The sequence below is a fragment of the Bombus pascuorum genome, chromosome 8 (assembly GCF_905332965.1).
Source record: "Bombus pascuorum chromosome 8, iyBomPasc1.1, whole genome shotgun sequence".
NCBI classification, from domain to species: Eukaryota; Metazoa; Arthropoda; class Insecta; order Hymenoptera; family Apidae; genus Bombus; species Bombus pascuorum.
Genome location: NC_083495.1, coordinates 1882513 through 1908420, shown reverse-complemented (window position 1 = coordinate 1908420; position 25908 = coordinate 1882513). Strand labels below are relative to the sequence as shown.

General features: G+C 39.0%; 9 protein-coding genes and 1 long non-coding RNA gene across 20 annotated transcripts in view; 4 read left to right on the top strand and 6 right to left on the bottom strand.

Annotated features, from left to right (window-relative positions):
- Window positions 1-2428, bottom strand: part of LOC132910065 (5'-AMP-activated protein kinase subunit beta-1) — a 259654-nt gene extending 257226 nt beyond the window's left edge. Inside the window, exon 1 of the mRNA XM_060965509.1 lies at window positions 2424-2428. The gene's annotated coding sequence lies outside the window, so the exon portion shown is untranslated. The remainder of the gene's footprint in view (window positions 1-2423) is intronic.
- LOC132910050 (endoplasmic reticulum lectin 1) lies at window positions 187-3879 on the top strand. Of its 5 annotated transcripts, none has more exons than XM_060965483.1 (8): window positions 187-331; window positions 625-846; window positions 935-1108; window positions 1170-1688; window positions 2125-2178; window positions 2711-2872; window positions 2950-3189; window positions 3290-3879. In XM_060965483.1, the coding sequence occupies exons 2-8, from the start codon at window positions 709-711 to the stop codon at window positions 3533-3535; spliced, it is 1533 nt and encodes a 510-aa protein (XP_060821466.1). In that variant the 5' UTR covers window positions 187-331; window positions 625-708; the 3' UTR covers window positions 3536-3879. The 5 variants fall into 5 exon arrangements, with proteins under 5 accessions (XP_060821466.1, XP_060821467.1, XP_060821465.1 ...); XM_060965482.1 differs by having other exon boundaries at window positions 200-435; XM_060965478.1 differs by having other exon boundaries at window positions 200-484.
- On the bottom strand, window positions 3568-5074 carry LOC132910062 (mitochondrial import receptor subunit TOM40 homolog 1-like). The gene has a single exon (XM_060965502.1). It carries the CDS (start codon window positions 4938-4940, stop codon window positions 3972-3974), a length of 969 nt encoding a protein of 322 aa, XP_060821485.1. The 5' UTR covers window positions 4941-5074; the 3' UTR covers window positions 3568-3971.
- Window positions 5075-6460: 1386 nt separating this feature from the next.
- On the bottom strand, window positions 6461-7529 carry LOC132910070 (intraflagellar transport protein 43 homolog). 2 transcript variants are annotated; one of them, XM_060965518.1, is made up of 6 exons: window positions 7387-7529; window positions 7108-7283; window positions 6994-7023; window positions 6890-6942; window positions 6751-6823; window positions 6461-6683 (listed from the first exon to the last, which is right to left on the bottom strand). In XM_060965518.1, exons 1-6 carry the CDS (start codon window positions 7423-7425, stop codon window positions 6461-6463), a joined length of 594 nt encoding a protein of 197 aa, XP_060821501.1. In that variant the 5' UTR covers window positions 7426-7529. The 2 variants fall into 2 exon arrangements, with proteins under 2 accessions (XP_060821501.1, XP_060821502.1); XM_060965519.1 differs by having other exon boundaries at window positions 6890-6930.
- LOC132910077 (uncharacterized) lies at window positions 6818-8035 on the top strand. 2 transcript variants are annotated; one of them, XR_009658672.1, is made up of 4 exons: window positions 6818-7045; window positions 7122-7396; window positions 7469-7730; window positions 7839-8035. It is a non-coding gene; the product is annotated as an uncharacterized LOC132910077 (long non-coding RNA). The 2 variants fall into 2 exon arrangements; XR_009658671.1 differs by having other exon boundaries at window positions 7469-8035.
- On the bottom strand, window positions 7732-11820 carry LOC132910052 (isthmin-2-like). 3 transcript variants are annotated; one of them, XM_060965488.1, is made up of 5 exons: window positions 11334-11820; window positions 9311-9655; window positions 8782-9226; window positions 8366-8717; window positions 7732-7979 (listed from the first exon to the last, which is right to left on the bottom strand). In XM_060965488.1, exons 1-5 carry the CDS (start codon window positions 11334-11336, stop codon window positions 7880-7882), a joined length of 1245 nt encoding a protein of 414 aa, XP_060821471.1. In that variant the 5' UTR covers window positions 11337-11820; the 3' UTR covers window positions 7732-7879. The 3 variants fall into 3 exon arrangements, with proteins under 3 accessions (XP_060821471.1, XP_060821470.1, XP_060821469.1); XM_060965487.1 differs by lacking the exon at window positions 11334-11820 and adding an exon at window positions 10151-10704 and having other exon boundaries at window positions 8355-8717; XM_060965486.1 differs by lacking the exon at window positions 11334-11820 and adding an exon at window positions 10151-10703.
- A 736-nt stretch (window positions 11821-12556) lies between these two features.
- LOC132910074 (bone morphogenetic protein 2-like) lies at window positions 12557-16195 on the bottom strand. The gene is made up of 5 exons (XM_060965523.1): window positions 14811-16195; window positions 14481-14637; window positions 14252-14397; window positions 14082-14183; window positions 12557-14004 (listed from the first exon to the last, which is right to left on the bottom strand). Exons 1-5 carry the CDS (start codon window positions 15012-15014, stop codon window positions 13042-13044), a joined length of 1572 nt encoding a protein of 523 aa, XP_060821506.1. The 5' UTR covers window positions 15015-16195; the 3' UTR covers window positions 12557-13041.
- An 82-nt stretch (window positions 16196-16277) lies between these two features.
- Window positions 16278-21193, bottom strand: LOC132910061 (uncharacterized). 2 transcript variants are annotated; one of them, XM_060965499.1, is made up of 8 exons: window positions 20996-21193; window positions 20294-20398; window positions 19031-19134; window positions 17172-17385; window positions 17044-17097; window positions 16823-16965; window positions 16588-16742; window positions 16278-16508 (listed from the first exon to the last, which is right to left on the bottom strand). In XM_060965499.1, the coding sequence occupies exons 1-8, from the start codon at window positions 21171-21173 to the stop codon at window positions 16451-16453; spliced, it is 1011 nt and encodes a 336-aa protein (XP_060821482.1). In that variant the 5' UTR covers window positions 21174-21193; the 3' UTR covers window positions 16278-16450. The 2 variants fall into 2 exon arrangements, with proteins under 2 accessions (XP_060821482.1, XP_060821483.1); XM_060965500.1 differs by having other exon boundaries at window positions 20601-21070.
- An 825-nt stretch (window positions 21194-22018) lies between these two features.
- LOC132910043 (ATPase family gene 2 protein homolog A) lies at window positions 22019-25042 on the top strand. Of its 2 annotated transcripts, XM_060965459.1 has the most exons (6): window positions 22019-22114; window positions 22389-22585; window positions 22649-22834; window positions 22901-24297; window positions 24373-24636; window positions 24708-25042. In XM_060965459.1, the coding sequence occupies exons 1-6, from the start codon at window positions 22095-22097 to the stop codon at window positions 25035-25037; spliced, it is 2394 nt and encodes a 797-aa protein (XP_060821442.1). In that variant the 5' UTR covers window positions 22019-22094; the 3' UTR covers window positions 25038-25042. The 2 variants fall into 2 exon arrangements, with proteins under 2 accessions (XP_060821442.1, XP_060821443.1); XM_060965460.1 differs by lacking the exon at window positions 22019-22114 and having other exon boundaries at window positions 22458-22585; window positions 22654-22834.
- Window positions 25043-25054: 12 nt separating this feature from the next.
- Window positions 25055-25888, top strand: LOC132910073 (sperm mitochondrial-associated cysteine-rich protein-like). The gene is made up of 2 exons (XM_060965521.1): window positions 25055-25273; window positions 25345-25888. Exons 1-2 carry the CDS (start codon window positions 25209-25211, stop codon window positions 25709-25711), a joined length of 432 nt encoding a protein of 143 aa, XP_060821504.1. The 5' UTR covers window positions 25055-25208; the 3' UTR covers window positions 25712-25888.
- Window positions 25889-25908: the final 20 nt, after the last annotated feature.

The window sequence follows — 25908 nt, the reverse complement described above, 5'->3', positions numbered from 1 at the left end:
TCTCTCTTTCTAAATTAATTAATCTGTTTAAAAAGAAATTATCCAATTTACATATGGAATCCATAAAATAGAATTTAATTGATTGCCGTGGGAATTCGAATTTTTATGCGTTGTAAACGCCATCTACAAACTGTTTGATTGGCTATTGCTATATGTTCATACATGAGTTGCACTCGATATTTTCTAGATAGGTGTATACAGATGTTTTCTCGAACTCTGAGTTTCGAATCTAAAATCAGTTCTATTACGGATTTATGAAACAAATTCTACTTGAAATAAAGAAATCATTATAAACAATTATATATTTTTATTTTTAAGCATACTCCTTTATGTATGCTCATTGTATTTTATGAAACTAGATAAGATTGAATAGAAATATGACCACGTATACAGTTCACGTGGTATAAAATTACTGGAATTTGGAGATAATTATAAGTGTAGTGTCAACTTCTCAAGAAAATTATTTCAACAAGAACAGTGAAACGTTTGTTTTTCATAAAAAATAGAATTTAAATTATTAAAAATTAAACGTACAAATATATTATAATATTTTTGCCTAATAGAAACGGACAAATATTTCTTGACCATCAAAGAGTAATATGAAATAATTTTTCTGTTTTGCAGATATATTGCTGTCATCACAAGCTCGAAGATATCTTACATATACTTCGACAAAAAATATGATGAAATAATTGCAATTTTATAAAAATGTGGAAATACTGTAATGTTTATATTACTATAGTATTGTGCACTATAATTGTAGTATATGGACACGATTTCAGAAGTTTCGACGATACGGTTCTTTTTAAAATTAATTGGCCGGGCAGAGCTAGCTCGGATTTATTAGTAAGTATTATTAGAATTGAAACGTAAATCAATATCTATTAAATATTTTGTTATGTCTATATTACATCATATTTATTATACCTAATAGGAATCTAGGACAAATGTAGAACCTTATATTATAACAACTGCAAATAAGGAACAGTATCAGTGCTTAATAGTTGATAATTCAGAACAAGAGCAAGGTTATAATGAACCATACAATGGACCAAATCCAATAGAAATTTTATCAGCATTATTTAAACAAAATACTTGTTCTTATAGAGTATGCATTATAAATGCTATAAATGTATCATGTATGAGTTTAACTTAAGTATCTTTTATAGGTTGAATCTTATTGGTCATATGAATTATGCCATGGACGATATGTACGTCAATATCATGAAGATAGAGATGGGAAGAAAGTGAAGACACAAGAATATTATTTGGGTACTTTTGATAAGTTGCAAGAGTTAAAGCTTTTAGCTGAGTATGCAGAAAGAGAAAATGTTAGGAAAGCAGATATACCAGTTAAAAAAGTTGATGGAATCAATATGCCATACATTGAAGTTGAAATGGCTGATGGCACAGTTTGTGACTTAACTAATAAGCCACGAAAGATAAAAGTTCTTTATGTTTGTTATCAGCATGGAAAACATGAGCTGTTTTCGTTAGAAGAGCCTTCTAGCTGTGAATATGAAGTTATTGTTCTTTCACCTTGGCTATGTAATCATCCTGATTACAAGCCCCAAGCTACAGGGGAAAATGAAATTAACTGCCATCCAGTTGAAAATGCACCGAAGAAGCCAAGATCTCTTGTTGCAATGGAGATGGAAAGTCTGAAACTTCGATATCAAAAAGTAACGGTAAAGCCATTTGACATTCTGTGTATTTAGTTATTTATTTTTGACTATGCCTGTGTCGTATGTACATATTGTTATTTAAAATAAAATATATTTACTTATATATTTTCTGTGTATGATAGTGATAATTTCTGATATTGATTTATGTGAAACACATGCAAAATATTTTCAAATAACAGTAGATTTTAAATAAATTCCATTATGGTATGTACTTTGTCCGTATAAAATATTATATTTTACCTAATCGTAGAAAACTGCATTGATCATAGTTATATATCTTATTTATCTATCTGAAACACTTCAATTTTGCTAAATTTCAAGAATTTTTAAGTAATTTTGGTTTATACTCTTAAGTCATATAAATAATCTTTTTAGTGTTAAACAATTTTCGTTTGCATTACTTATTATTTATACATTGAATTAATTATTTGTTGCACAGGATGACAAGCTGCAGGAAGTCTATGCAATCTTCCATGTAGATAAGGAGGGCCAGGTCAGAATATTTTGTATTTTTGGGATCAGGCCAAAGTGCTTGGTGGTTCTTGTCATTTGTCGCCATTAATTTATATCTCATTCTGTCCCTTCCTTTTCTACATACAATTATTCCCTTTAAATCTACATTTTTTTCCAAAAGAATGTTATAATAACATTATGAATACTATTTATGCACCATTATGTCTTTAGCATCACAATATCTATTGCTTTACTTGTACACAGCCAAATTTATAATATTTACACACTGCTTTTAAGTAAATAACAATAATCACATCACAAAACACTATATGATATATATAGTATATATTTTCAGAATAAATATAAAATGTTGTAAAGTCACGATTTAACCGTAAATAATGTCGATCTTTTATCTACTAATATCATAAATTAAAAGAAGGAATGATATGTAACACATGTTTCATGTTTTTAACAAATTCATATATTTGATATTAATTGGTACTCATTCTCGTTATGATGTTCACTATATGTGTATATTAATTGAAGATTTAATTGACTTGCATTTATTTCAGGATGGTGAAGCACGTGTTAGAGTTGAAATACACCCTGTCGGTGTTACCGATAAACATAATAATATCGAAGACTCCATAAATTCGTTAGCAGATCAAGGTATTAGTCCTGCGGAAGCGAGTCCCGTAAAAAACTTTCTAAGCGGAGAGAATTGTTTACACGGGGTAAGTATTGCACTTCTGCATTTTGGCCGCATTTTATAATTATATTTTACTTAATAATACATAATTGATGAAAATAGGGCAATGGATGGTGGAAGTATGAATTTTGTTATGGTCACATTATAATTCAATATCATGTAGAACGCGATGGTATAAAGACCATACTAAATCTCGGTAAATTTAATAAGCAAAAACATTTGGACTGGATTGCTGCACATCCACATAAAAGACCAAAGTCTCCAGAATTGCGGAAACAGCTTTCCCATTTTTATAGCGACGGTACTATTTGTGATAAAACTGGGAATCCAAGACAAACAGAAGTATTATATATATATATATACACAAACATTTCATAGAGTAGATTTATTTATTCTTATACGAAAGAATTTATATAGCTACCACAATTTTTGTAATTTCCAGGTGAAATTAAAATGTGTTGAAAGTCATACGGCCAGTCCATCGAGTGTTTCTCTTTTTCTAGTCGAACCGAAAACATGTGAGTACGTTTTAGGTGTGGAATCGCCATTGATCTGTGATATCTTAGAGTACGCCGATGAAAATGGACTTGTCAATGAAAAATTGAACGTCAAGTTTGATGATTCAAAAACAACTGCTTTCCACGAATACGATGATTTGGATGAGAAAATAGCAAACGGAGATGATTAGAATGATATTCAATTAATAGATATTAAATAAAATTGTTAAGTAAAATGTTTAATGATAAAAATAACAGTTTTGATGTATCAGGCACATTGCATTTAGTTTCACTAAATTAGATAAAAACATTGTAGGCTTTTTTTAATACTCAGTGTATATCAATATATAGGTCTTATGCTTCAAAGTTTTCGGATATTTTATAATACATATATAAACATAACAATTATTTAATATATATAGTGTTGTTAACGCGTTATCACGAAGTATTAAGTCACAGAAATTGTAACGTTCACAAAATGTTTTTCACTCTGTAAGATTTTGAAAGAAATAATAAAAATTCTCTCCTATGTTAATTTCTATACCATCGAATTATTTCCTACCATTCTTATAAATGATCTAAGAAAATGACAAATTATGCGTGACAAGCCACATTATACGTTGATTATCATTGTCCAATATTGAGACCAACACCCACTCGAAATTGCTGCTTCTTGTGGTTTAAAAGTATACTAATAACCAGCGAAGATTCTGGAATTGGGTATAGTTTCTTCTCAAACACGCCACCGACTGTAGTCTCGGAATTCACGATACCTCGAAAGACAAGATCCGCGTATGGCACGTTTACTTGGTAAACTATAGTAGCGATTGACTGATGAGTCCTCGTGTTTGTTTCTAACTCGACCCCGAGTTCCAGTTGTGAGCTAGATTTGCGGTGATAACAAAGATGAAGGCCCGCTTCACCTATCGTTCCGGATAATGTCGCAAGACCTGTACTGTGTCTAAAAGCCAAACACATGACTGTCTGTTGACCTCCTGGAACTTTCGAGCCACGAAGACATGCAATTTCAGCTCCTAACGCGATTCTCGATGTGATCGATTGTAAAAAGTGTATTACCATTGTTGCTTGCTTCTTTTTAAATTTTGGGTTGGCTAAGGTCACCGCTACAGTAAAATCGTTCGACCGATATTCTAAGCTGGAACTGAACGCTTTCCATTTTTCATTGGCAATTTGCGCTGATAATTTAAATCTAAATCTACATGCAAGGGTATGCACAAAAGACGCGGACAAATTTCCAGTTGGTGTGATATCTCCCACGATTACGGGATATCTTTCTTTTAAACTGACCACTTTTGTACCGACATACTTTGCACCAAATTTATATCCAGACGGTGTAACGGAACTAAGAGTTATCGTATGGGTCACGTTAAAATGGTCACTAAGTATTTTATTGATGACGAGCCGCGCACCGTCAAAGTTCTGCGGGTAAAGATCTTTAACTTTCTTGTGTATATCTTCGAAACTTCCTGGATTTCCTGGTACTCTGTCTTGCGGATCCACGCACGGTATACAGTCTTCATGGGTTACTACGCTTGGTTCTTCTTGTTTTTTCCTTGAAGCATGTACTGTACCCATTCTAATACATTAGGCTCTTTTAGAGTACAGTCAACAAATTTTCTTCGAACGCTTCTTAATTTTATATTTGATGACAACATACGAATAAAATTAATCTTAATGCAAACGGGTTATCATATCTATCAGATCTCTCTGCCAATTTCAAACTCAAAAAGATCGATATATTCGATTTTGCGATATTAATCGATGTATCAATTCGATAAATTTGATTGGTTTGTCAAGCTAATATATATATCGATTGTAGACGTTCGATATATCGATTCATATTCGTATGACGACGCGATTTTAGTATGTAATTTTCTTTCCAGATGGCTTTCATCTTGAATATCTATATGCGGTATCAATGTTAATACATAAGAATTGCTTTAAATAACTTTTCTTAATGCAATTTTATTTTAAATATTATATTATATTCCAACATCAATTACGACTTGATGTACAAATAATTTTTTCTTGTAATTTAATAATATATAATATACTGCAACACGGTCTGCTTTCTCGCTAGTGATCAGATGTCATTCAGTTCCTATATATAGAGGAACCAAAGCCTTACATACGGAAGTGCGTGTGCTAGTGATGGCACAACTGAACATTGATCGCTAACGTTAGAAATAAGCAGATCTGCTCAGTGGGTGTTGTCACGTGGTCGCTTCAAGTAGCTTGTGTCGGCTCCCGATTGCGCGTGTAGGTTCGTGGTGCGTTATTTTATAATTCACCTCGGATTTGCACGCCTGCACGGTTGAGTCTTTCACGTCGCTCCTCGAACTACCGCGATTTCCAAATTGGGGGGCAATCGAATAGGTCAGACGAGGTTAAATAAATTTATCGCTTCCATATACAGGCACTGCAGGATAAGCAGTATGCCATGTTTTTTCCTTTCGTTGCTTTCATTTTTTTTTTTTTTATAAATTTTACAAAACATACAAACTAATTTTATATGGATAAAAATAAAAGAAGGAAGATAATGTTTTTGCATGTATTTTAGCTTTATTTATACGATAAAACAGTGATAAGTGTTGCAAATTCTCAACTAAGTGGTGATCAGTCAGATTGCAACTGATCGGTTGATATTGCGAACCTTGAATAAGATTAACGCTCAAGGTGGAGGTAAATTAAAGATGCCAAGTATGTGGTATGTTCAGGTTATGTCTTTGCAAGTTGAGGTACAGAATACGGCGTACTATAATACAAAGAGTGTGACGCTCTGATGAAGACTGTTATAAGATTCTGTTAATACTGCTTCCAGAAGCTTTGTTTGATCCTTATATACTAACTTTCTGTCCCCGGCTTTTCATGGTTTAATTGTGTACCCTCGTTGGCCCATATCTTCTAATATTGCTGCTTGATATTAAATGTTTACTTTAAACCTGATCCATCAGGCATTTAGGTGTTTATTAACCTCTTAATGAGGTCCGCATCATAAAGTTTATAACTTAGGAGGTAGGAAATTCGAACTTTCCCAAAAAAGGCAAAGTCATAAACGGACGGCTACTCCAAATCCCAAACAATAAGTATAAAATCTAACTAACAAGATTTTTTCGCGATTCGCTATTTACTTCAGATGCAACCTGAGTGAAAAGAAGATTCCAATTCCATACTTCATCCGGCTCTTTTGTTAGATTTTCATTGTATAATTTCTCTGCTAGAAGAGAAAGATTAACGCCATTTAGAGACATGAATGCGGCATTCTTTACCAAATCCGTATCAAGTTCTTTATACGCAGCGACTCTGTTCACGTTCACCCTACGGAATACCGCAATGAAAGTAACTGAATGAGAATATTTGCAACAAACTTCACAATGATACCTACGTTGGTGTATTTACTAAATCGGACAAAGCATTATCCTCCTGAATTTCATCCAAATCCGGTATAACTGGAATATCTAGAAAGTATAACCCTGTTATCAGCAGAACTTTTACATTTTGGACGATTTCAAATTAATTCTTACCGTCAATCACGTCATCCTTCTCCGTCCCTCGAAAGCGTTCCCTAAGAAACAGTCTATCAGCGACTACGGATGCCTGATTCTTTGACTTTATTCGTTATACTCACTGTTCGATGATGCTCGACGATCCACGTATCCTAAAATTATAACCAAAAGAGGGTAAGTGAAAATTGCATGAAACATTTCTCGCTGAAACCACAGATTACCGCAAGACAACTTACTTCCCGCTTTTCAGTTCGTCACCCCATCCTGTTTTCCTGGTACGTGGAGGTGCTACAGGTGGTTGTGCCGATTTCACAGAAGATGACGATACAGGACTTTCCAAAAGATCATCGTCTAGTTTCGAATCGTCTTGTACGATGTTCTGTGTCGATCTTCTACCAAGACGAGGCAAAAGCTGAAAATCAATACTTTTTTTTTAACTTAACCGCTCTGTTGCTACCAGCAATCGATTACAAGAAATGTGTACAATGGACAAGGGTGAATATTTAAAAACTTACTTTTTTCGAGGTAATTTCTAAATCCGCGGCCCAATCCATAGTTGTTAATTGACTTTGAATATCAAGCTTAACTTATTATTAGAGGCAAATAAAAACCGTGTTTGCGAGCGGTAACCATAACAACCGAACGGCCTGGTGACTCGAGCGGTGAATCGACTTTGCTCGTCCCTGCATTCGCCTTGCTCCCCTCTTTCGTTCGGGAAGTAGCGCGAGAAACGTGACTGGAAACGCGTCAGTGGAACGGTCAAAACCGGTTCCAAGTACCCTTTGATTAGAGCGCGTCTTTTTAAACAATATATTAAAAGGATTCTGTTTAGAAATAAGCTCAAATCGTAATATGAAAGGTAAAATTAACAGTGCTATGTTTATTTCTTGTATTTAACTATACATACGTTCTTTACGCGCATTAAAGTAACTCAACGGAAATACAATCTCATTGGGACTTGTTTCAGGTATCTTGTATCATAGATATTGCGTTCTAAAGGATAGCAGTTTAATAATGCTTGGTGTCATCGATTTGTCGTTGATATTCCTCATCATCGGGATTCGCCTCACACGCGTTGTCATTGTTTGGTGGTCTTACTCCGTTGTACCTATAATTTCAATCATGTTGTAAGTTACATAAATAAAAGGTACAATATTATCTTAACACTTTGAGGACCGGCTGCTCTGACAACCATAAAGCTTGAATTTCCGCATGTTTTTAGAGCAATTGAAAGGAACTTTCCGGCAACCAATATTATTATATCTAATATATTGATAATGATTTCGTATTATTCAAACATGTAATGTAAAATTAAATATATAGCATCCACTACTTTTTTTACTGTTTTATTTCCCAGTAGTTAATATTTTTATAGGATATCGCATGAAGTATGAAAGACGGGAATTCGCGTTTTCGGTCCCCAATCGTTAGAAAATGAAAGATGCGAAAAAGGCTGAGTGTTAATCGTAGATAAAATGCTTGCAAGTGAAAGACCTGGAAAAGTCACCCTTGCAAAGTCTCCAAGGTAGCACGTCAATTCTCTCGTGCAGTATAGGCGATATCTCAGGACTGACAAAGTACGGAGTACCAGCACCGGAACCACGGGTCAAGAGCTTCCTCTGATGGTCGTAGCAACAGTGTTGAGCTGCGGCGCTTCCGCTTCCTTGCGTCAAAAATGAGCGCACGCAGTAAGTGGCTCCAGGTTTATAAACATCGAGTCTTTGAGAGCTACCACTAACGTCTCTCCACCTGAAATACTTCATTCGCTTCTCATCCCAAATTTTGTCTTCGTAAAAGATATTGTTCGGGTATAGGCACGGACAGGCGGGTAACGACGCTAGACCACCTGTAACGGCGAGTTCGAGAAACCAGGCACCGCGTTTACAACACTATGAATGTCGAGTTCGTACCTAAGAAAACTTGCTCGAGCTTATCCTTGCTGTCTAGCCACTTCTGGCAAGGATCTTCGTTCGTGCCGTTCACAAAATCCAGCTCCGTGAAGATTTTCTGTCCGTCCGCTGCACTAACATTTCGCAAATTTTGAAATAATTTGCTCACGATAACGCTTAAGCTATCATGGAACATAACTTGATCGTCGATGGCCGGGTAAATAGAGGAAGAATTCATTTCGCCCGTGGAATCTATTTTCTCGAAGAATTTATTATTTTTGGTTCGATTTCTTTTTCTGAAAGATTGGTTTTGATTTTCTAACTCAATTTCAGTAGAAATAGATCGTTCGTTAAGATCGTTTCTCTCTGTCATGATAAAACTTTTTTCCGCTGAATCGATTCTACCTTTCTCCTCGTCGATATCGGTTACATCGTAATCCTCCCCTTTGGTTCTATTGTACGATTCCTGCGTGTCGGGAAAAAAATGTAATCCAGTTTATTTTTCACTTCCCTCGAAGATCTACGCATCTCCAATATTACAAATCATTACCTGCACACCATCGTTGCGTGATTCTTCATCGACCTCTATAAGCGTGTTGTTTTCATCAGGATCTTCTTTTATCTCTTTAGATGTTTGATCTATTGGCGCCGTGCCATTGTCCCACAGAAAAGACAGCCTAATCGCAGATGTATTTCGAAGACACGTCAATCGATTCCTACAGCGACGTCGCTTCCGATGTTTCGCGTGTCTCGTAGGAATCGTCTCTTCATCGAGCTGCTCGTTTCGTTTGCTTCGAATCAACTGATCGTTCATCCATGATGGATAAAATAAGCCCGAAATCGGTTTTTGATATACGGCGACTTTCAAATCTCCAGTGATTTCATGATCATCGATCTATGAGGAGAAAAGGAGTAAATTTATCGATTATTCACGAGAAAAGAACCGTTTAAACAACCGATCTAGCGCAATTCAAATAGAGTGGATTCGAGGTACAGGGGTTATTTGAAGGTTCGTGACAGAGGAGGGTAACGGTGGTCGGCACAACATCAAAAGAAGCCGTGTTTGGCTCGTCGATGAGATACGAGGCTCTCGCATGGAAAAGGGACGCGGCAATACACGCTGGAACGAAACGGAGCGAAATGGAATACTCTCGCCGATCCGTGAGACACAAAACATTTCTACTTCTTGGAAGCGTTCGTTGTGAGACCGTTTCCCATTCAATGGCGTAGCAGCCAATCGATGTGCGGATAAAATATCAGTTTCCCGCGTTTTCGTTCACCGCGAAAATCACTCGATAAAAAAATTAATCTGTCCTCTCGTTAATGAAAGTATGATTCAAATAATTATTTATAATAATATTCGCGTGAAATGCGTTAATATGTTACTTACTTGACGACTGCCCGTGTGCACGATCGAAACAATTAACGTCAATTGGAAAACGAGAACGCAGTATACAAAGGCCGAGACTGTCATGTTCGTCATCAACGATTCCTCATAATGTCTTCTCGACGAATATTTGATTGTAGAAAATTACTTTTGTTTTTGTTTTGTTTAGTTCAACGCGCATCCAATATACCCAGCGAAGGTTTCCACGAATATATATTTGCTGTACCTTTCATCCCTCTCTATTTGATTCTTGAACGATTTGTAGGCAGACAATACAAAGATGTTATTGTCGGTCTGTTTGTTTACAAACGTTCAGGAACGATCAAAAACAATCGGTGGATTGATCGACCTTCGCGTCCGCACTAGATGACGCGTCACGCAGGTAAAGACTATAGATCGGTGAAAAAGAGAAGATATGTAAACGCGTGAACGAAAACAGGAGAAAAGCGATGAAAAAACGACAAAGAACAGACGACGGAAAGGAAGAAACACAGCATACACGAGGCACGAGGCGCGCACCGTTCAAAGGCCTACCACTATATGTATAGTTGTGAACTCGTGAAGTTCTGTCCCACTATAATGGCCAAGCAGTGGTAGTGGAGAGGCTGGAGAGGTAGCGCTCCGGATGACAGAACACTACGTCATTGTACAGGCCGTGGTACAGTTCACGGCTTAGGGTTTCTTACTTAGCGGCAGTTCCCGCCCTATCGCTTTTTCTTTTCTTTTTACACCGGTTCCGTTTTACCTCGTTTTCTCCTCTCCATTTCCCTCGCTTGTTCTACGTTGCTCTAGCCTCCCTTCTTTACACTGATACTCTTCCAATCTCCAAGCGTCATTAACCCTTTCAGTAACTACGTTTTCGTGAGTTTAATACTCGTCACGTTAATAACTACGTTTCAGTAACTAATCATTCCTCTCCGTTTCTTCAAATATATACATATAGGGTTGGAAGAAAGTACGAACGGTCATCGAATTTTCAGGCGTTGTAATGTCTTTTCGGTTCATGTCTTTTGTCAGAGACCTGGTACTTATGTAAAAGCAGGGCAAATAAGTGGGTAAGATTCTGCTCGACTGTCACGAACATGGATGACACGTATTACGATATCAAGGATCTAAATACAGTGTTGGAATGCAATGGAACGCGTTTTGGCTATTTTTAGGCGGGCGAATTCGAAAATACACCCACCATGGATTAAATATAACTGGAGATGCACGCACACGGAATGCAGTACGATGGCACGCGAACGATCGGTCGCTGGCAAATATGTAAATTCCCGCATCACGTCGAAAGCGTTGCTCCTTTTCATCGTCGATCACCTTATTTATCGTTTCAGTATTTTCGTTTGAATATCTCTATCTCTTCTTTGATTCTTGCCATGATAAACTATTGCGTGTGGAACCGGAGGCAGTTAGAAAGGAGTTGGAAGAGAAACCTAAAATTATTCCTCGGACAAATTGGTCAACTCTGTGGGAGGCGTGGGTGGAAATTTATGCGCGTGCAACGATTCCAAAGGGAACTAACAAGAAAGCAGGAAGACAGGTAGAGATGATGGTAGCCGGCAATCGAGATCGCCTAATAGCCTAATCGTCCATAATTTCGTCTGATTCTTCGCTGTTTGTTTCACGCAGCGTTCCACGTGGATTCTGCCTGTCCTAGAAAGCGCAGAGATATGTACATACATTATATTCTAAACCGATACGCGATTGCATCGTGGATTCCAAAGGGGTCGTTAAACTAATCTGTTTACGTTCCTGGCCATGCTATGAATTCCAGCGACGAAATAAAATGGGAACCGCATCGTTACGAATGAAGAGAGAAAGAAAAAGCGAAAGGCCGTATCGTAAAAGTATCAACGACAGAAATTCGGAACCGTACAGGAACTGCCATTAGCGCGAGATTTCTCGATGGGTCGACATGCAACCCGATTTCGATTCAACATCGTTTATTTACTCGTAGATCGTTGAGCGCCACCGATACCGGATTGCAAAAGAAGGTAAAAGGGGCAGCGTTTAACACCGGTAGCGCTGACATTCCACGACTGTTTTTCTGCATCCAGTGGCGCCAAAGTCATCGTCTCGAGCACTGTTACCGTCACGTTTATTTTATTGGCCCGCTCATAAAATTTACGCCTCGATTTCGTCGCTCAGCCAACGAAACTTCTTCTAAGAAAATTGCTTCGTTATGTCCGAGCCGCTCGATTTGATTCGCTCGCTCGTCCGTTCGACCGGCTTCGTTTATTTGGGGGAGGGATGACACGCGATTTATTAAAATAAGTAATTTCAAATGTATCACGATGGAAGCAATACATACCATCCTTCCAAATATAGAACCTACGGCTCGTAGAGCGTTCGATCATGATAGGAGTGTGAGAAGGAGCGAGTTACATATTACGCGTAAAGACGGCTCGATAGCTTAAATACTCGTTTTATTTGTCATAATTAAAATATAAATAACTCTAACTTATTTTACGACACAGTAGTATATACAATGATCGAGACGATTAATTCCCTACGTGTGGTTATAATAATAATTTAATGAAGATATAGGCTATGATATAGACACATTCTAATCATTGATACGCTTAGTTCTACGCGAATTTAGGAATGTTCTTATGTACAATGTTGGGACGTCAATTAAACGGCGATCTTCAAACGAATCTTTAGGAATGACTCTCGTGCTAATGCGTAAAAATCATTTTTACCTGATTCAAATATTCTGCCACTCTTACATTCGCTCTCTTTCTTTCTCTCTTTCTCGCGTGCACTCCCACTTTTTCTTTCTCTTTCCTCACATACATATTCACGCATTCTTCTTCTTTTCAATACCATTAACACATACTTTGACGCTTCGGCTGCTTCTTCCTTCACAAGGGGAATAAAAGACCATGAGATCCTTAACGACATCCGCAACGATCCGCTATCATGTCTTGATAAACTTTCAGGACCACGTTTTCATTGTCATCAAAGAATAGAATTGTTGTGCCCAATAGTTTCGTGGGTACGCAGCAAGGTCTCTCAACCCCCTTCACCAGTCCCATTTTGTGAACGATTCCCTGAATAGTCGCGTGATTTGTTGGCTGTTGATCTTGACTCAATGGCGATTCGCAGATGCCTTTGCAATGATAGGCGGAATAACCGAGAGGAGCGATGATAGAGGAGGAAAGACCGATTTCTTTAAAGTCGACGTAGAGCTCGTGCCTCGTACATTCGGTGACATTTTGTCGAACAGAAGCGTGACTTTTAATTGACCGTTTCTCACGGAAATTTTCATTCGACAAAAACATCGGCCTTTGACGAACTCTTTCTCCCATTCTTTCGCGGCGTATCGCTCGTTGGTATATGTCCATCGAGGTTAAGCCGTGCGAATGAACGTTTTTCTGTAATTTTCTCGAAGAGGAAATGGTTTCCCTTCGACGTCGTTTGGGCGTCTCTTCTGCAAGATCTCGAGTAACTCGAGCAGTCTGCGTCATTATATCGTGTTCTCCTATTTGCGTTCTCTTCTGCCTTTGAAAGTATTCAGATTTATTCTCGCTTTCCCATCGAGTCTCTTCCGGTTGACCTTTTCCTCGATCGTGCTTCTCGGCGTTCTTATCACCGTACTCGTTCTTCAAATCGTTCTTCTCGTCTTCGTCCTCGTAGAATGCTTCTTCGCTCTCGTTGTTGCTACGTTCGCCTCGGTGTCCTTTCCCGTCGTCGTCAAAGAGTACCAAGATCGGTTGTTTGCTATGATGGTACTCGTTTCGCCGGGAAAACTCTACAGTCACTTGGTCCTCGAACAAAGTGGAAGCCGTTACCAAGAGACCAAGATTTGGTTCTCCAGTTAACCAGGCAAGAACGGCTTGTTTTACATTGAATATCTGATGAAAAATGTCGAATGCTTAGTACACCGAGAAAATATAGTATTTTCTAAAAATTCCATTATCTTGAAACTTGCCTGCCAACCGGATGCGTGTGCCCCGACGTATCTAACGTTCAACAGCCTGTGAAGATCGGGTACGTCTAAACTTTTCTCATCCAAGACTTGATATACTCTTATCTAAAGGAAGATATATTCGTTATCCGATTCCTTAAAAAATCGACAAATTGCGATTGACGTATACTTACCAAATAATAGGGTGAAGCTAAAGTAGATGGATGCATAATTTTCAAAGGTGTTCTCTTCCGATAAAGATGAAGCTCTGCCTCCAAAACAGATTCGTCTACCTCCAAACCCGTGATGTTGAAGAAGTAGAATCGCGATAAGGTGGTATCTGCGTAAAAGTTTTTGTTTTAGTGAAAATTTCGATCGCAGACGGAACAATGACCTACGCTATGGAAGTGGTTAGAGGTTTACCTCTTTCGATGAAGCTGCGGACAACCTTGGCATTGTATGGATTTTTGCCACGCGTGACACCACTGGGATCTGCTACATTATTATACAGTTCCACCATAAATTGCGGCGGCACCTTGCGACGTCCTGTTTTCTCGCTGTGACTCCGGATACCAAGAACCTGTAACGATTTCATCGACTGGTTAACGCGGTCGTTTGAAACACGCGACTTCCGTAAATGGAATTTACTTAGTCGTTTCACTCATATTTTTGACCCTTCGAAAACAAAAGTTCTGTTTTCACCAAGTCTCACACAAACACCAAGGCATACGACACAATTATCTGGAGACGGACCTGTTGTAGTTTTTCTAGAGCCTCGTCCCGACGAGCATCGTGCTCGCTTCCTTCGTTCAAGTCATCCAAAGACCAGGAGTTGACAAGTTCTTCCTCGTTGGGATTATCATCTTCGGAGAAGCGATTCGGGTGTGCGTGTACGTTGAAAGTACACGATAGGAAGAGTATCGCCAAAAGAAAAAACCGAACGTCACCCGATATCATTCTCGTATATGGATCGTTGGTCAGAATGGAGAACAGGTCCGAATGTGGGCTCGAAACACACGACGGCGACGACTACCAACGATGCTGATCTCTCCGGATTCGTTCGAAGAATCGAAAGCTCGATGACAGCGTGTAACATCGACCGAATCTACGTTAAGTCAGTGACAAACGCTTCTTAGCGGAGGAAGGAGCGGACACCTTCTCTGCTAGCGGACAGGAGGTTTGCCGAACCGAACGGAACGCTAAGTAGCATATGGGAGGTCTTGGCTGCGAGGAGTCACCTTTATGCTATGCCGGGAGTTGCCTCCCCCGCGTTGCTCCCCGCAGCGACATCGGCTTCTCTCACGGGACACCGACGCGACGCTACGCGACTCGACGCGACTCAACACGACTCGAAAATGTGACTTTTCTTTTCCCCCATTTGCTGCTTATTAACCCATCGTAGATCATCTTCGATCATTCTGGACCAGCGAGTGCGCGTTCCGTTTCTTTTAGCTGTCGAGAAATTGCTTTTTGAAATTTTTTACGCTTGAAACATTTGTATTTTTAGGTAAGAAATTTTGCGTTTCTCTGGAAACAAAATAGTTGTGCGATTAAAAAATAGATACGAAGAAAGGACAAAAACCGATAAAGGTCGATTATACACGATGGCATTGCGAAGCGTACGAAACCCACCAGGAACGAGATGATGACATCGCGGGGCTATTAAAAAAAGCTCACGCTTCCTAAATTCCGTAGATTCGTGAGTGGCGAGTCATGTGGCCACGCAGCGATATTTAGATGTTGCGAATAATCGGTTGTTTTCCTACGAGGACGATGACGGATCTCGCGAGGGTGTCAGCGTGTATTTTCGCCTCCGCGTTCGAACATCGAGCACCGGCTTCGACCTCGTTCTTTTTGTTGCATTATTCGTATGTGAGCGCAAGACGAAACGGGAACGAGGTAGGGAATAGTCGTAAGTACAAAGTTGGCTAGTGCCAGTTGGCGTATCTTTCGTAGAAATGCGCGTCAAATTCGCGAAAGCAACTTGCCGAACGTCTTATTGCGTCTTGCCAAATGTAATCCCGCTTTTATCATCTTACGTCGTAAGACGAATTAACAATATCAATAGCTGGAACTAATTCTAAACTTGTCAGACATTTCTCAAAGAATTGACTCGATTACCGTGAAACTTGCTGAATCATTTAATACGACGATAGACAACGGCGAACGAATCGGATGGAATACGATGAGCGTGGACTAGTTTTAGGTAGCCAGTTGACGTTTTCTAGAAAGTCATTGTACGTTTATTTATCATACCAATACACGGTGCATGTAGGAACATCGAAATGGTACTTTGTATTTACGCGACGCATAAAGTAGCTTGAATCTTTCTACAAGTCTGTTCCATTGGCCCGTTGGATCGAACAGACTTCTCTCGGTCCTCTCTATTTTATTCAGACACAGGCACATTGGGTAATTTGAATAATTTCTCTCTTCGATCCACGACGTGTCCTGAAATAAACGAAAAACCACACCGATGTATGTTTAATTGTATTCGCATCGTCGATGATTAACCTGCATCCCCGAATACCTGTATTCGTGAACTTTGAATCTGGCGGGTGTACAAGTATGTTGCTTCGAGTACAGACCCGCCAAGCATCTCGATGGCTCTTTTTTGTCTCTCAAAAGACACATTTCCGTCTCGTTCCCTGGACACGTCCCAACGCATTGTCCGACGTTAATTTGCTATTTGCGCAAATACAAAGTCAACGATAAATTATAATACGATCATAGTGGTATCTGAGATCGCGTGGTAAAAAATTTACCCGAACGACTGGCCTAACATCCGTCGTGTTTGTACCATCCTTAATTTCCACTTCGCTGAAATCTAAAACGGTCTCCATGTGGTCCATTTTGTGGCATGTTCCAGCGCAGCCACATTTCTCAATCACTTGGTACACTTCGTCCCCTAAAATGTAACGTAATAAGTACATCTATCTCGAGTGAAATTACGTTATCTACTACGAACGTAGGAAATTTGACGTACCATTCGGTCCTTTGATGCTAACCGTACTGTTCCTCACCGGTTTGCATCCAAGATCTTTCAAAAGAGACATCGATGATTATCGATAAGAATTACGGGCGAATGGTATCGAACGAAAGAAAATTATATACCTTTAGCACAGTGACCCATACATACTCCGACATCAATCACGGCTTGGTGAGGAGTGCCAGAATGAACGAGATGCGTGAAGGATTCTCGCCTACAGGACGAATCAGGCGTGCATTCGCAAGCTTCTGTGACTTCGATCACACGAACACCTTGAATCGTTGACACCCTCTCCAATTTCGCCGCCCTTGGACGACAATGCGATTCCGGGAAACATCTCTGAAAGAACAAAAAGTGCAAATGAGTTACGTTGAACATGAGCGGAACGGAAACTCGGATATTTTAATCGGATCGGATGAAATGTTGCCGCTGGTAAGGAAGGAGAACACGCTTCTAGAATGGTTGGTCATGTATCACACGGGGGAACATTTTATCGATACAGATGTTGGATGAGCAAAGCGAGCACGCGACTTCACAGAATTCGTACTTTATTTCGTCGTACGTTTGCCAAGCGAGAAAGTATCGATGGTGTCCACGGAGGAATTTATAATATTCGCGCGCCTCGTTATCTCTCGTTCGGACGTTTTCTTTGGTACTCGAGTTCTTTCGCGACACGCGGGCCATTTAATTATTCTCGCTGCGGGATAACATCGACCGTTATCTTTGTTCGTGCAAAGGCATCGGTGCCTCTACCCATTTTCTTCTCTCGTTCGTACCCCCGGTGATATTTCTGGCTAAGAATATTTTCTAATAAATTCTGTTCTCAGGTACATCCATCCTCAAGATCCCAGGAACACGATTCGGGATTTAGTAGCTGGCCAAGCTGGCGCCGGAGCGGTGACCCGGCTCGATGCGACCTTCCAAGGACGCAAAACACATCCTCTTCTTTCTGCATATCGCGTGCAACATTTCTTCTTCTCAAGCCTGTTTCTCTCCTGCAGCGTGGGTGCTGCAAGATCGTAAACCACCGATCGGGTTGCATCACGTGACGAAAATAGCTTTCTCCCCAAGAAGGGTCGTTCTCGAATTATTCGCGAATTATTACGACACGTTCGTTTACCATGCTAATTAGAGTCCACTGCCGTTTTAACACGGACTCGAGGCAACAGTTGCGATTCGTATGGAAACGAAGTAGAAACACGCGATGATCGTTTAGTCGCTATACGATTGTCGACGAATTTTGGAGAATAGAATGTGTAAGGTATGTACATATGTATAAAAGGGGTACGATGATCATCGACGAAGATACGCGGTTTTCGATACAGTGTGGGGTGCACTCGCCGTAAAAGTCGCGTAGATCGTACGATCGCGCGGTGCTGGCGTGGCCGCATTCCAGCTGGCGGATTGGTCGATCCCATGCGTCATAAATCTACATGATGTTCCTGCCTTTTTCGCCCTTCGTATAGCCCTTGGCATACGTAACCTGCCGTGGCAACGTATATCGCGATACTTTTTTTTTATTTGCGAATTCGGTCTTTTCGCCTCGTCCTTTCTTTTTTCTTCGACACGCCGCTCGACTACCCGAACAGAATTCCACGACGTCCGATCTCGGTTTTTCGAACTTAGATCGGTTCCTTCGCTATATACGCGTTCCTGACTTTTCAAAGATGTCGCGAGTTCGGCAATCCTTTCCTTCTCTTTTTAATCGTAAAATAAGCGTGACCATGACGTTGAATTTTAAAAGATTCCGGGTCGAGGAATTCGACAGTTTCACGACCGGTTCGATAAACTCCGCGATGGCGACGCGTTTTTTGTCGCAAACCCGTTGCGCCAAGGCAGGGATCACCTAAAAAGATTTTTGTACCAGGTGCATCCTGCGGCCGTGCATGAGTCATGGATTACATACATCCATGTACCTCTGTAACCCTGCATTCTTTTCTGAACCGAAATTCTGATAAGTAAAACTGTATGAAAAAATATTTACCTGTACAGTGGGCCGACTCGCATCTCCTGGATCATCCAACACGTGTCGTGGACACAGTTTACGACAGTGGCCTGCATCAATTTGGATAATTTCGCCCGATATTCCTGAGAAAATAAAAATCAAAGATACTGTCGAAAAAGGGGATTAGCGTTAGCAATAAAGTGTGGCCAGGGAGGTTCAATGAAATTTCAGTAGACCGGTAGGATGGTGTTGTTGACTGCGTGCCGTGGAGTTCGCTCGCGAAAAATAAGACGCGAGTAAATCCGATGGCGCCGCTCTGTAATGCTCGCGATCATCGTACAAAATTTACGACTTGTATCACATTAAACAAGTTGACAAGATATAAGAAGAGGGTAGAACCGTCTATAGTGTAACCGTGCTATTTTTGGCGCGAACGCGTGGGACACGGAATGCGCTGATTCTTCGGTGATTCACATTACCGTGAACCTTCGGCTACTTCACTGCCACCTTTCCGTGTTTGTTCCTATAAATGGTATTATTTCGAGATCTACTTGAAATACCAGACTACCGCGTGAACGCCCGATCAATCAGTCGAATAATCGTTGCCGGTCTGGTCTTTTCAGGTAATCGAAGGTAGAAAGATGATGCGACGTTGGGCATAGCGATGATTTAAGCGCCGGCCGAGGATACCAGACATCGGTCAACAAAATCATTTAATTGACAATTAATGGCGTCTCGAAGGGTGGTTGTTCCTTCGATCGTTTCGCGGAACCGGCCGCTTCGGCGAAACCTTAATTATTCGTCCGTGAGGGGCATTAACATTCCACGAATCACAGACTCGTTCCTTTGATCGCCTCCGATCTACAAGCGGCAATTGATCTCTCTGTGACAAAATCAAGTAATGAGATCGAATCGCGATCGGTTCGACGATTCCCGCGCTATTTTAATGCGATAGCTCGCAATGATAAATCGGTCAAATCTTTTGATCATGGGCACACGACAACACCGTCACCGGATGCTTCATCCTCTCGATCGGCGTCAATTGATTGAACACCCGATATTAATTTACCGGATCGGATCTAGCGACAAGGCCACCAGCGTTTACCACTCATGAATATGGGGCGGCAAGAGTGAAACGAGGGAACGTAACTTACATTTAGCCGGTTGCTAAAATTACGCAACTCCTCGCCGAATCTCTTTTCAACGTTATACCGCTCCGCAATCTTCTGTGCATCTGTGTCCGTATGCTCCGTCCTGACATTAGCCAGAATTTAATACATACTTTTTCTTAAATTCGCTTACCGTATCCAACATCGATCATTTTCTCATGTCTGGCGCAGCATACATGTTGTCGAACCTCTTCCCTGTGTGTCCTACCTTCGTTGCCTTCATTCTGGTCACCGATGGCTGAAACAGAAACAACCCCGATATGCAGATATCAAACAGAATCATGCTTCTTCGAAAACGTTAATATTTTGTATGCTAACAAACGTAACTTGTAAGAGTCGGTTGAAATATAAAAGCATTGAATACATCGCGGAAAACTTGATAAAAAGAGAAAGGAGCAGAGAGGATGAATCAGAATGAAAAAGTGCGATGCGGTGCCTACCTAATCGTAAATTGGCGAGGCAAACTAACGTGAAGCCACCGAATACGGCCCACTGACCCCTCGTGATTTGTATTCGCATCGGTACGAATAGCGATGGACGTAAATCGGTCGAATAAGATTTACCGAGACGGGATGGCGAGATTCGGAAACGAGTTTGTGTATCGAGGATGCACGAGTTGTTTGCCGTTTGAAAAATGCGTACAGAATTTAATGATATTCTCTAGACGTAGGTGTGAACGCCGCGTGGACGAAATTGTGCTAATTTGTCACAGTGGTTGTTATCTCATTACTCTATATATACCCGCGCGCGGATGACTAGAAGATTCGTGGTACACGGAATACTCTTGGACTCGCACGCACACGACATGCAAAGCGGTAGTCCAGAGAGGACGCACCGTGCGATCGATCACGATCGGTTGTTGCCCACGCAGGTTGCGATCTGCGAGAAGACTGGCCGTCTGGAAGCCACTGGATCTCGCTCAGACGGAGAGGCGTCCGGCTGACAGGCGGATCTCTATTAATCTCGTTTGGTACGGGAATGTCGGCCCGCTTCGTGACGGCTGGCCCGTCCATCCATCGGTCTTTTGCCTCTTGCCTGCCACGATCCCTGATGCGCCTGATGCTGCTGATTTTATGCTCCACCGAACCTGATTCATCTCGTCTGCATCTGAACCTCTACATTCCACACGACCAATTTCCCTCTATCAATAAAAGTTTTATCAGCAAATTTTCAAACGAACATACAATTTGCAGAATAACATTGATAAAATGGATTACCTGTTTTATAAAATGCAATCAATTTTAAATTATTCGGTAATGTAACGGTTAGATTGAACCAATAAGCCATAAGCCTCCTCAGCTCCCCCAAACCTGTGATCGCGATATCCCATCCCTGTCTTATCTCTTATATTCATCCACGAGAATTTTACGAGCTCGATATATTGGGATGATGATATTCGAAACTAAAAAAGGAGAAGAAGCTAAGAGAAGGAAGAATCGTACATCCTTTACTCTGCATATTTTTTTACCATAGGGTAGAATTTATTACATTCGATAGAAGAATAAATTCTTACTGATTATGTTTGAAGATCTTCGTGAACACTTCATGTATTTTTTCAAAATTTCTTGTTATTATTTGTCGATTACTAACTTTATCCTTGAAATTACATTATACTAGCTTCTTTAAGTAGGATATTTTTATTTATCTACGGGTTAATTCATAAAATTAAAAAGTATGACCTAACTTTGTTTAGCTGCGCTGAAAAAATAATTAAAATCTCTAATGTTAAAGTAATATCTTTCCACTTATAAATGAAATGAATATTTTACATTATATATATCGGAATAATGTCTGTGACGTCATTCAAAATGAATATGTTGTTCGTGTATCATCATTGAATACTTTATTTGTTAACCATTGCCATCATCCACTTATTAGAATTTATGTATATGTATGTAGTCTAGGTGTTGCATGTCGAGTAAGCATATGTTATCATGGCGGACGGCATTTCTTTGTAAATATTTCTATGGATTTTTATATTTTTATATTGATTTTTATACTAAAAATTGCAGGTTGAGAATAATCGTGTAAATTTGTACGCATTTTACAAAAACTTCTTTTACTGCATTTGATGCAAAACATTTGTATGTGATTTAGAGGTTATGTTCTCCCAGCTGAATACTTATTTAGTACTTTTAATAAAACATATTTCAAAAGACTATGTCAAAAGATAGTAGAGTGTGAACGTTTTATGAATTACATCCAGTCAATTATTTCTATCGTTTCAGAATGACACCAAAAGGAAAAGAAAGTGGGAGGAAAAGTCTTTCTCCTTGGATGACATGTGAAACATGTCAGAGCATTTTGACAATAAAGGATCTAGAAGTACATAACACTAATTGTCCACCTAATCTTGTAACATGGAATCATAACTTCATTTACGGTGATATATTATATAGTACCGTAGAAACATATAATCTATTAGGTATATATGCTCTTATATTTACTAATGTTTGAACCACTTTTATATAAGTGTTTCTTTGCATAGAACAGCCAAAAAATATCCATGTAAGAGCATTGGATGATATGGTATTTATATCGCAATCTGCTTTGCAATTATGTGAAATTGCAATAGGAGATTGTGTTCTCGTAATTGCTGGAGAAAGTAAAGTTGTTAAAACTGCTTGGCCAACTAAGGATAAAAGTTTAACAAGTGTTTCTTTAACAAAACATGGTAAAATCTGTTATTGAATCTTCCAAAATCTATATACAAATTTTTCTACCCATACATTTTTTACAGCAATAGAATTAAATAACCTCCGAGGTTATGTTAAAATCGAAAAATTAAATTCTTCTGTCAATATTGCCAAGGAATTTGTAATCCGTAGCATTGGGAAACATATATTGCCAGAAGCAACTACGGAGCTTAACATAATACTTAAGAATCATAATGAGCAAAAAGTATTTACTATAGGTAATAAATTCAGTGTGCCTTTTTATGGCAAGAAATTAATTTATAAGATTGTCAAAGTTACATCAGATGACTGTGAAAATGTTAAATTGTCTGAACAGTTTAAACAATTGAGCATAACAGATGAAACACGTAATATCAAATTGTATAAAGCACTGTACAACACAAAATGGACAATTTTAAATGAAGAGCAAGAAAAGGAAAAAGAAGATTATAAAAAATCTAAATTTAAAATACAAGATATTGGAGGATATGATAACGTAATAGAAGATATCAAAGATGTTCTTGATATTGGCCTTGGTCTGTACCAAAGTATTGGAAACTTTTACATTAGCAAAGGAATATTATTATATGGCACCTCTGGTGTTGGCAAATCTGCTATCGCCAATGCCTTGATATCGCAATATGATATTAATTCTACCACTATTTACAGTTCAGATATTTATAGCAAATCTTCAGGCGAAACAGAGAAAAAATTGCAAGATATTTTCATGGAAGCTAAAGATAAAGCTCCAAGCATTATTCTAATAGAAGAAATCGATAGTTTATGCCCTAAAAAGAGTACTTCAAGTACAGATCACGAAAGAAGAATACTTTCTCAATTGACTGCACTCTTTGATGGAATACAAAATGCAAATGATAATGTAGTAATACTTGCCACAACTTCGAAATTGGATCTTGTAGATAATTCTCTTAGAAGACCTGGTAGAATAGACAAAGAATTCGAAATTCATGTACCTACTATCAATATGCGCGCAGAAATATTTAAAAAAATGTTATCAAAAATACCGAACACTTTATCCTCAGAAGATATACAAAATATCGCTTCTGTTACTCATGGATTTGTCAGCGCCGATTTATATGGTTTATGTTCCCAAGCAGTTCTGAATTCTGTAAAATGTCAACAGAAAACTAAAAATGATCTTTCGTTAAAAGTAACTATGTCAAACTTTGAACATGCTTTAACTGTCACAAAGCCGTCAGCTATGAAAGAAGTTTTAATAGAAGTACCGAACATCCAATGGTCGGATATAGGAGGTCAAAAGGACCTAAAATTAAAATTAAAACAAGCTGTTGAGTGGCCACTGCGCCATCCCGAAGTGTTTCTCAGGATGGGTATAACTCCACCTAAAGGTGTTTTAATGTTTGGTCCACCAGGTTGTTCTAAAACAATGATTGCAAAAGCTCTTGCAACAGAAAGTAAAGTAAATTTTTTAAACATAAAGGTTAGGCATACTAAAGCTTAATTCAAAACTTTTTCAATAAAAAAAAAAAGGAGATAAAAAGTACAATGTTTTTAGGGACCAGAATTATTCTCAAAATGGGTCGGTGAATCCGAAAAAGCCGTAAGAGAGGTATTTCGAAAAGCAAGACAAGTATCACCTTCAATAGTATTTATTGATGAGATTGATGCACTAGGAAGTGAAAGAGGTTCTTCGTCAAGCGCCGGAAGCAACGTGCAAGAGCGAGTTCTAGCACAATTATTAACAGAACTGGATGGAGTTACTGCGTTAGGCAGCGTTACTTTAGTAGCAGCAACTAACCGACCCGATAAAATTGATAAAGTTAGTTACATTTTAGAAAACAGCTATATTTATCAATTATGTTTATTAATTAAAATGTTGCTTTTTCACAGGCACTTCTTCGTCCTGGTCGTTTAGATAGGATAATATACGTGGCATTACCTGATTATGAAGCCAGACAAGAGATTTTCGATATAAAATTAAGAAATATGCCAATCGCCGAAGATGTACATATTCAAGATCTAGTTGATCTTACAGAAGGATATTCTGGAGCAGAAATCCAAGCAATTTGTCACGAAGCTGCTATTAAAGCACTTGAAGAAGATTTAAATGCTACTATAATCACTAAAGAGCATTTTAAAGCAGCATTGGCTATAATCACTCCACGGACACCAGCGTCGTTAATAAATTTATATAATGAATATATGAATAAAATACATTAACTATACATACAATTTACTATCACGTAATAATTGAATTTGTCTATATTTGCAAAAATTATTAATCGTCTATCAACACCTTTCTATTATTTTAATACCAAACTTCAGGCTTTTATTTTAATAAGATTAATGAAATTTGTAGTTGTGTAATTGCAGATTACATTGCCGAGTCAAATGTCGGTAATGACAAAATGTGAACGACCTTATGGGAAAAACGATTTAAAACAGATGATCGAAAGGTATGATCGAAAGGGTGAAGTATTTTATTATTTGATGAATGCAATAACGGTCAACTTAAATATTGTTTTAGTTGCGGTTGCTGCCCACCAATGGATCCACAATGCCCACCTTGTTCTATATCGTACCCACCTCAACCTGTTTGCTGCTATACGCGTCCTGCTTCACCTTGCAAATTGGAATCAAAACCTAATTGTTGTCCACCTATGCCAGTCACCTGCATGCCATGTCCGCCTCGACCTTCACTCTTACCTTGCGCCCCACGCCCTTTCGTTTGTCCACCCTGCACAGGTCACCCGTGTATTACCTGTGCACCTATACCTAAACCAGTCCCAGCTCCTTATGAAGCCGGTCCTGTCTTCAGGGCACCTGTTATTACTGGTGGATTATTTTACGTTGGAACAATCAGGTGTTATCCGTGTTTATCATATGCTTGTTGAACCATATCTCACCTATTTTACACTCCAATCCCAATCGGTCCTTCGAATATAATTACCTCACGAATAAAACATTTATTGTCCAGTGTTAATGATGTTTGATCTGAACTTTGTGTTGTATATAAATATTAGTATACATTTCATATATAAATAAATATAAAACAAATGTTATTATAACAATATTCAGGCCTTTCGCTCAA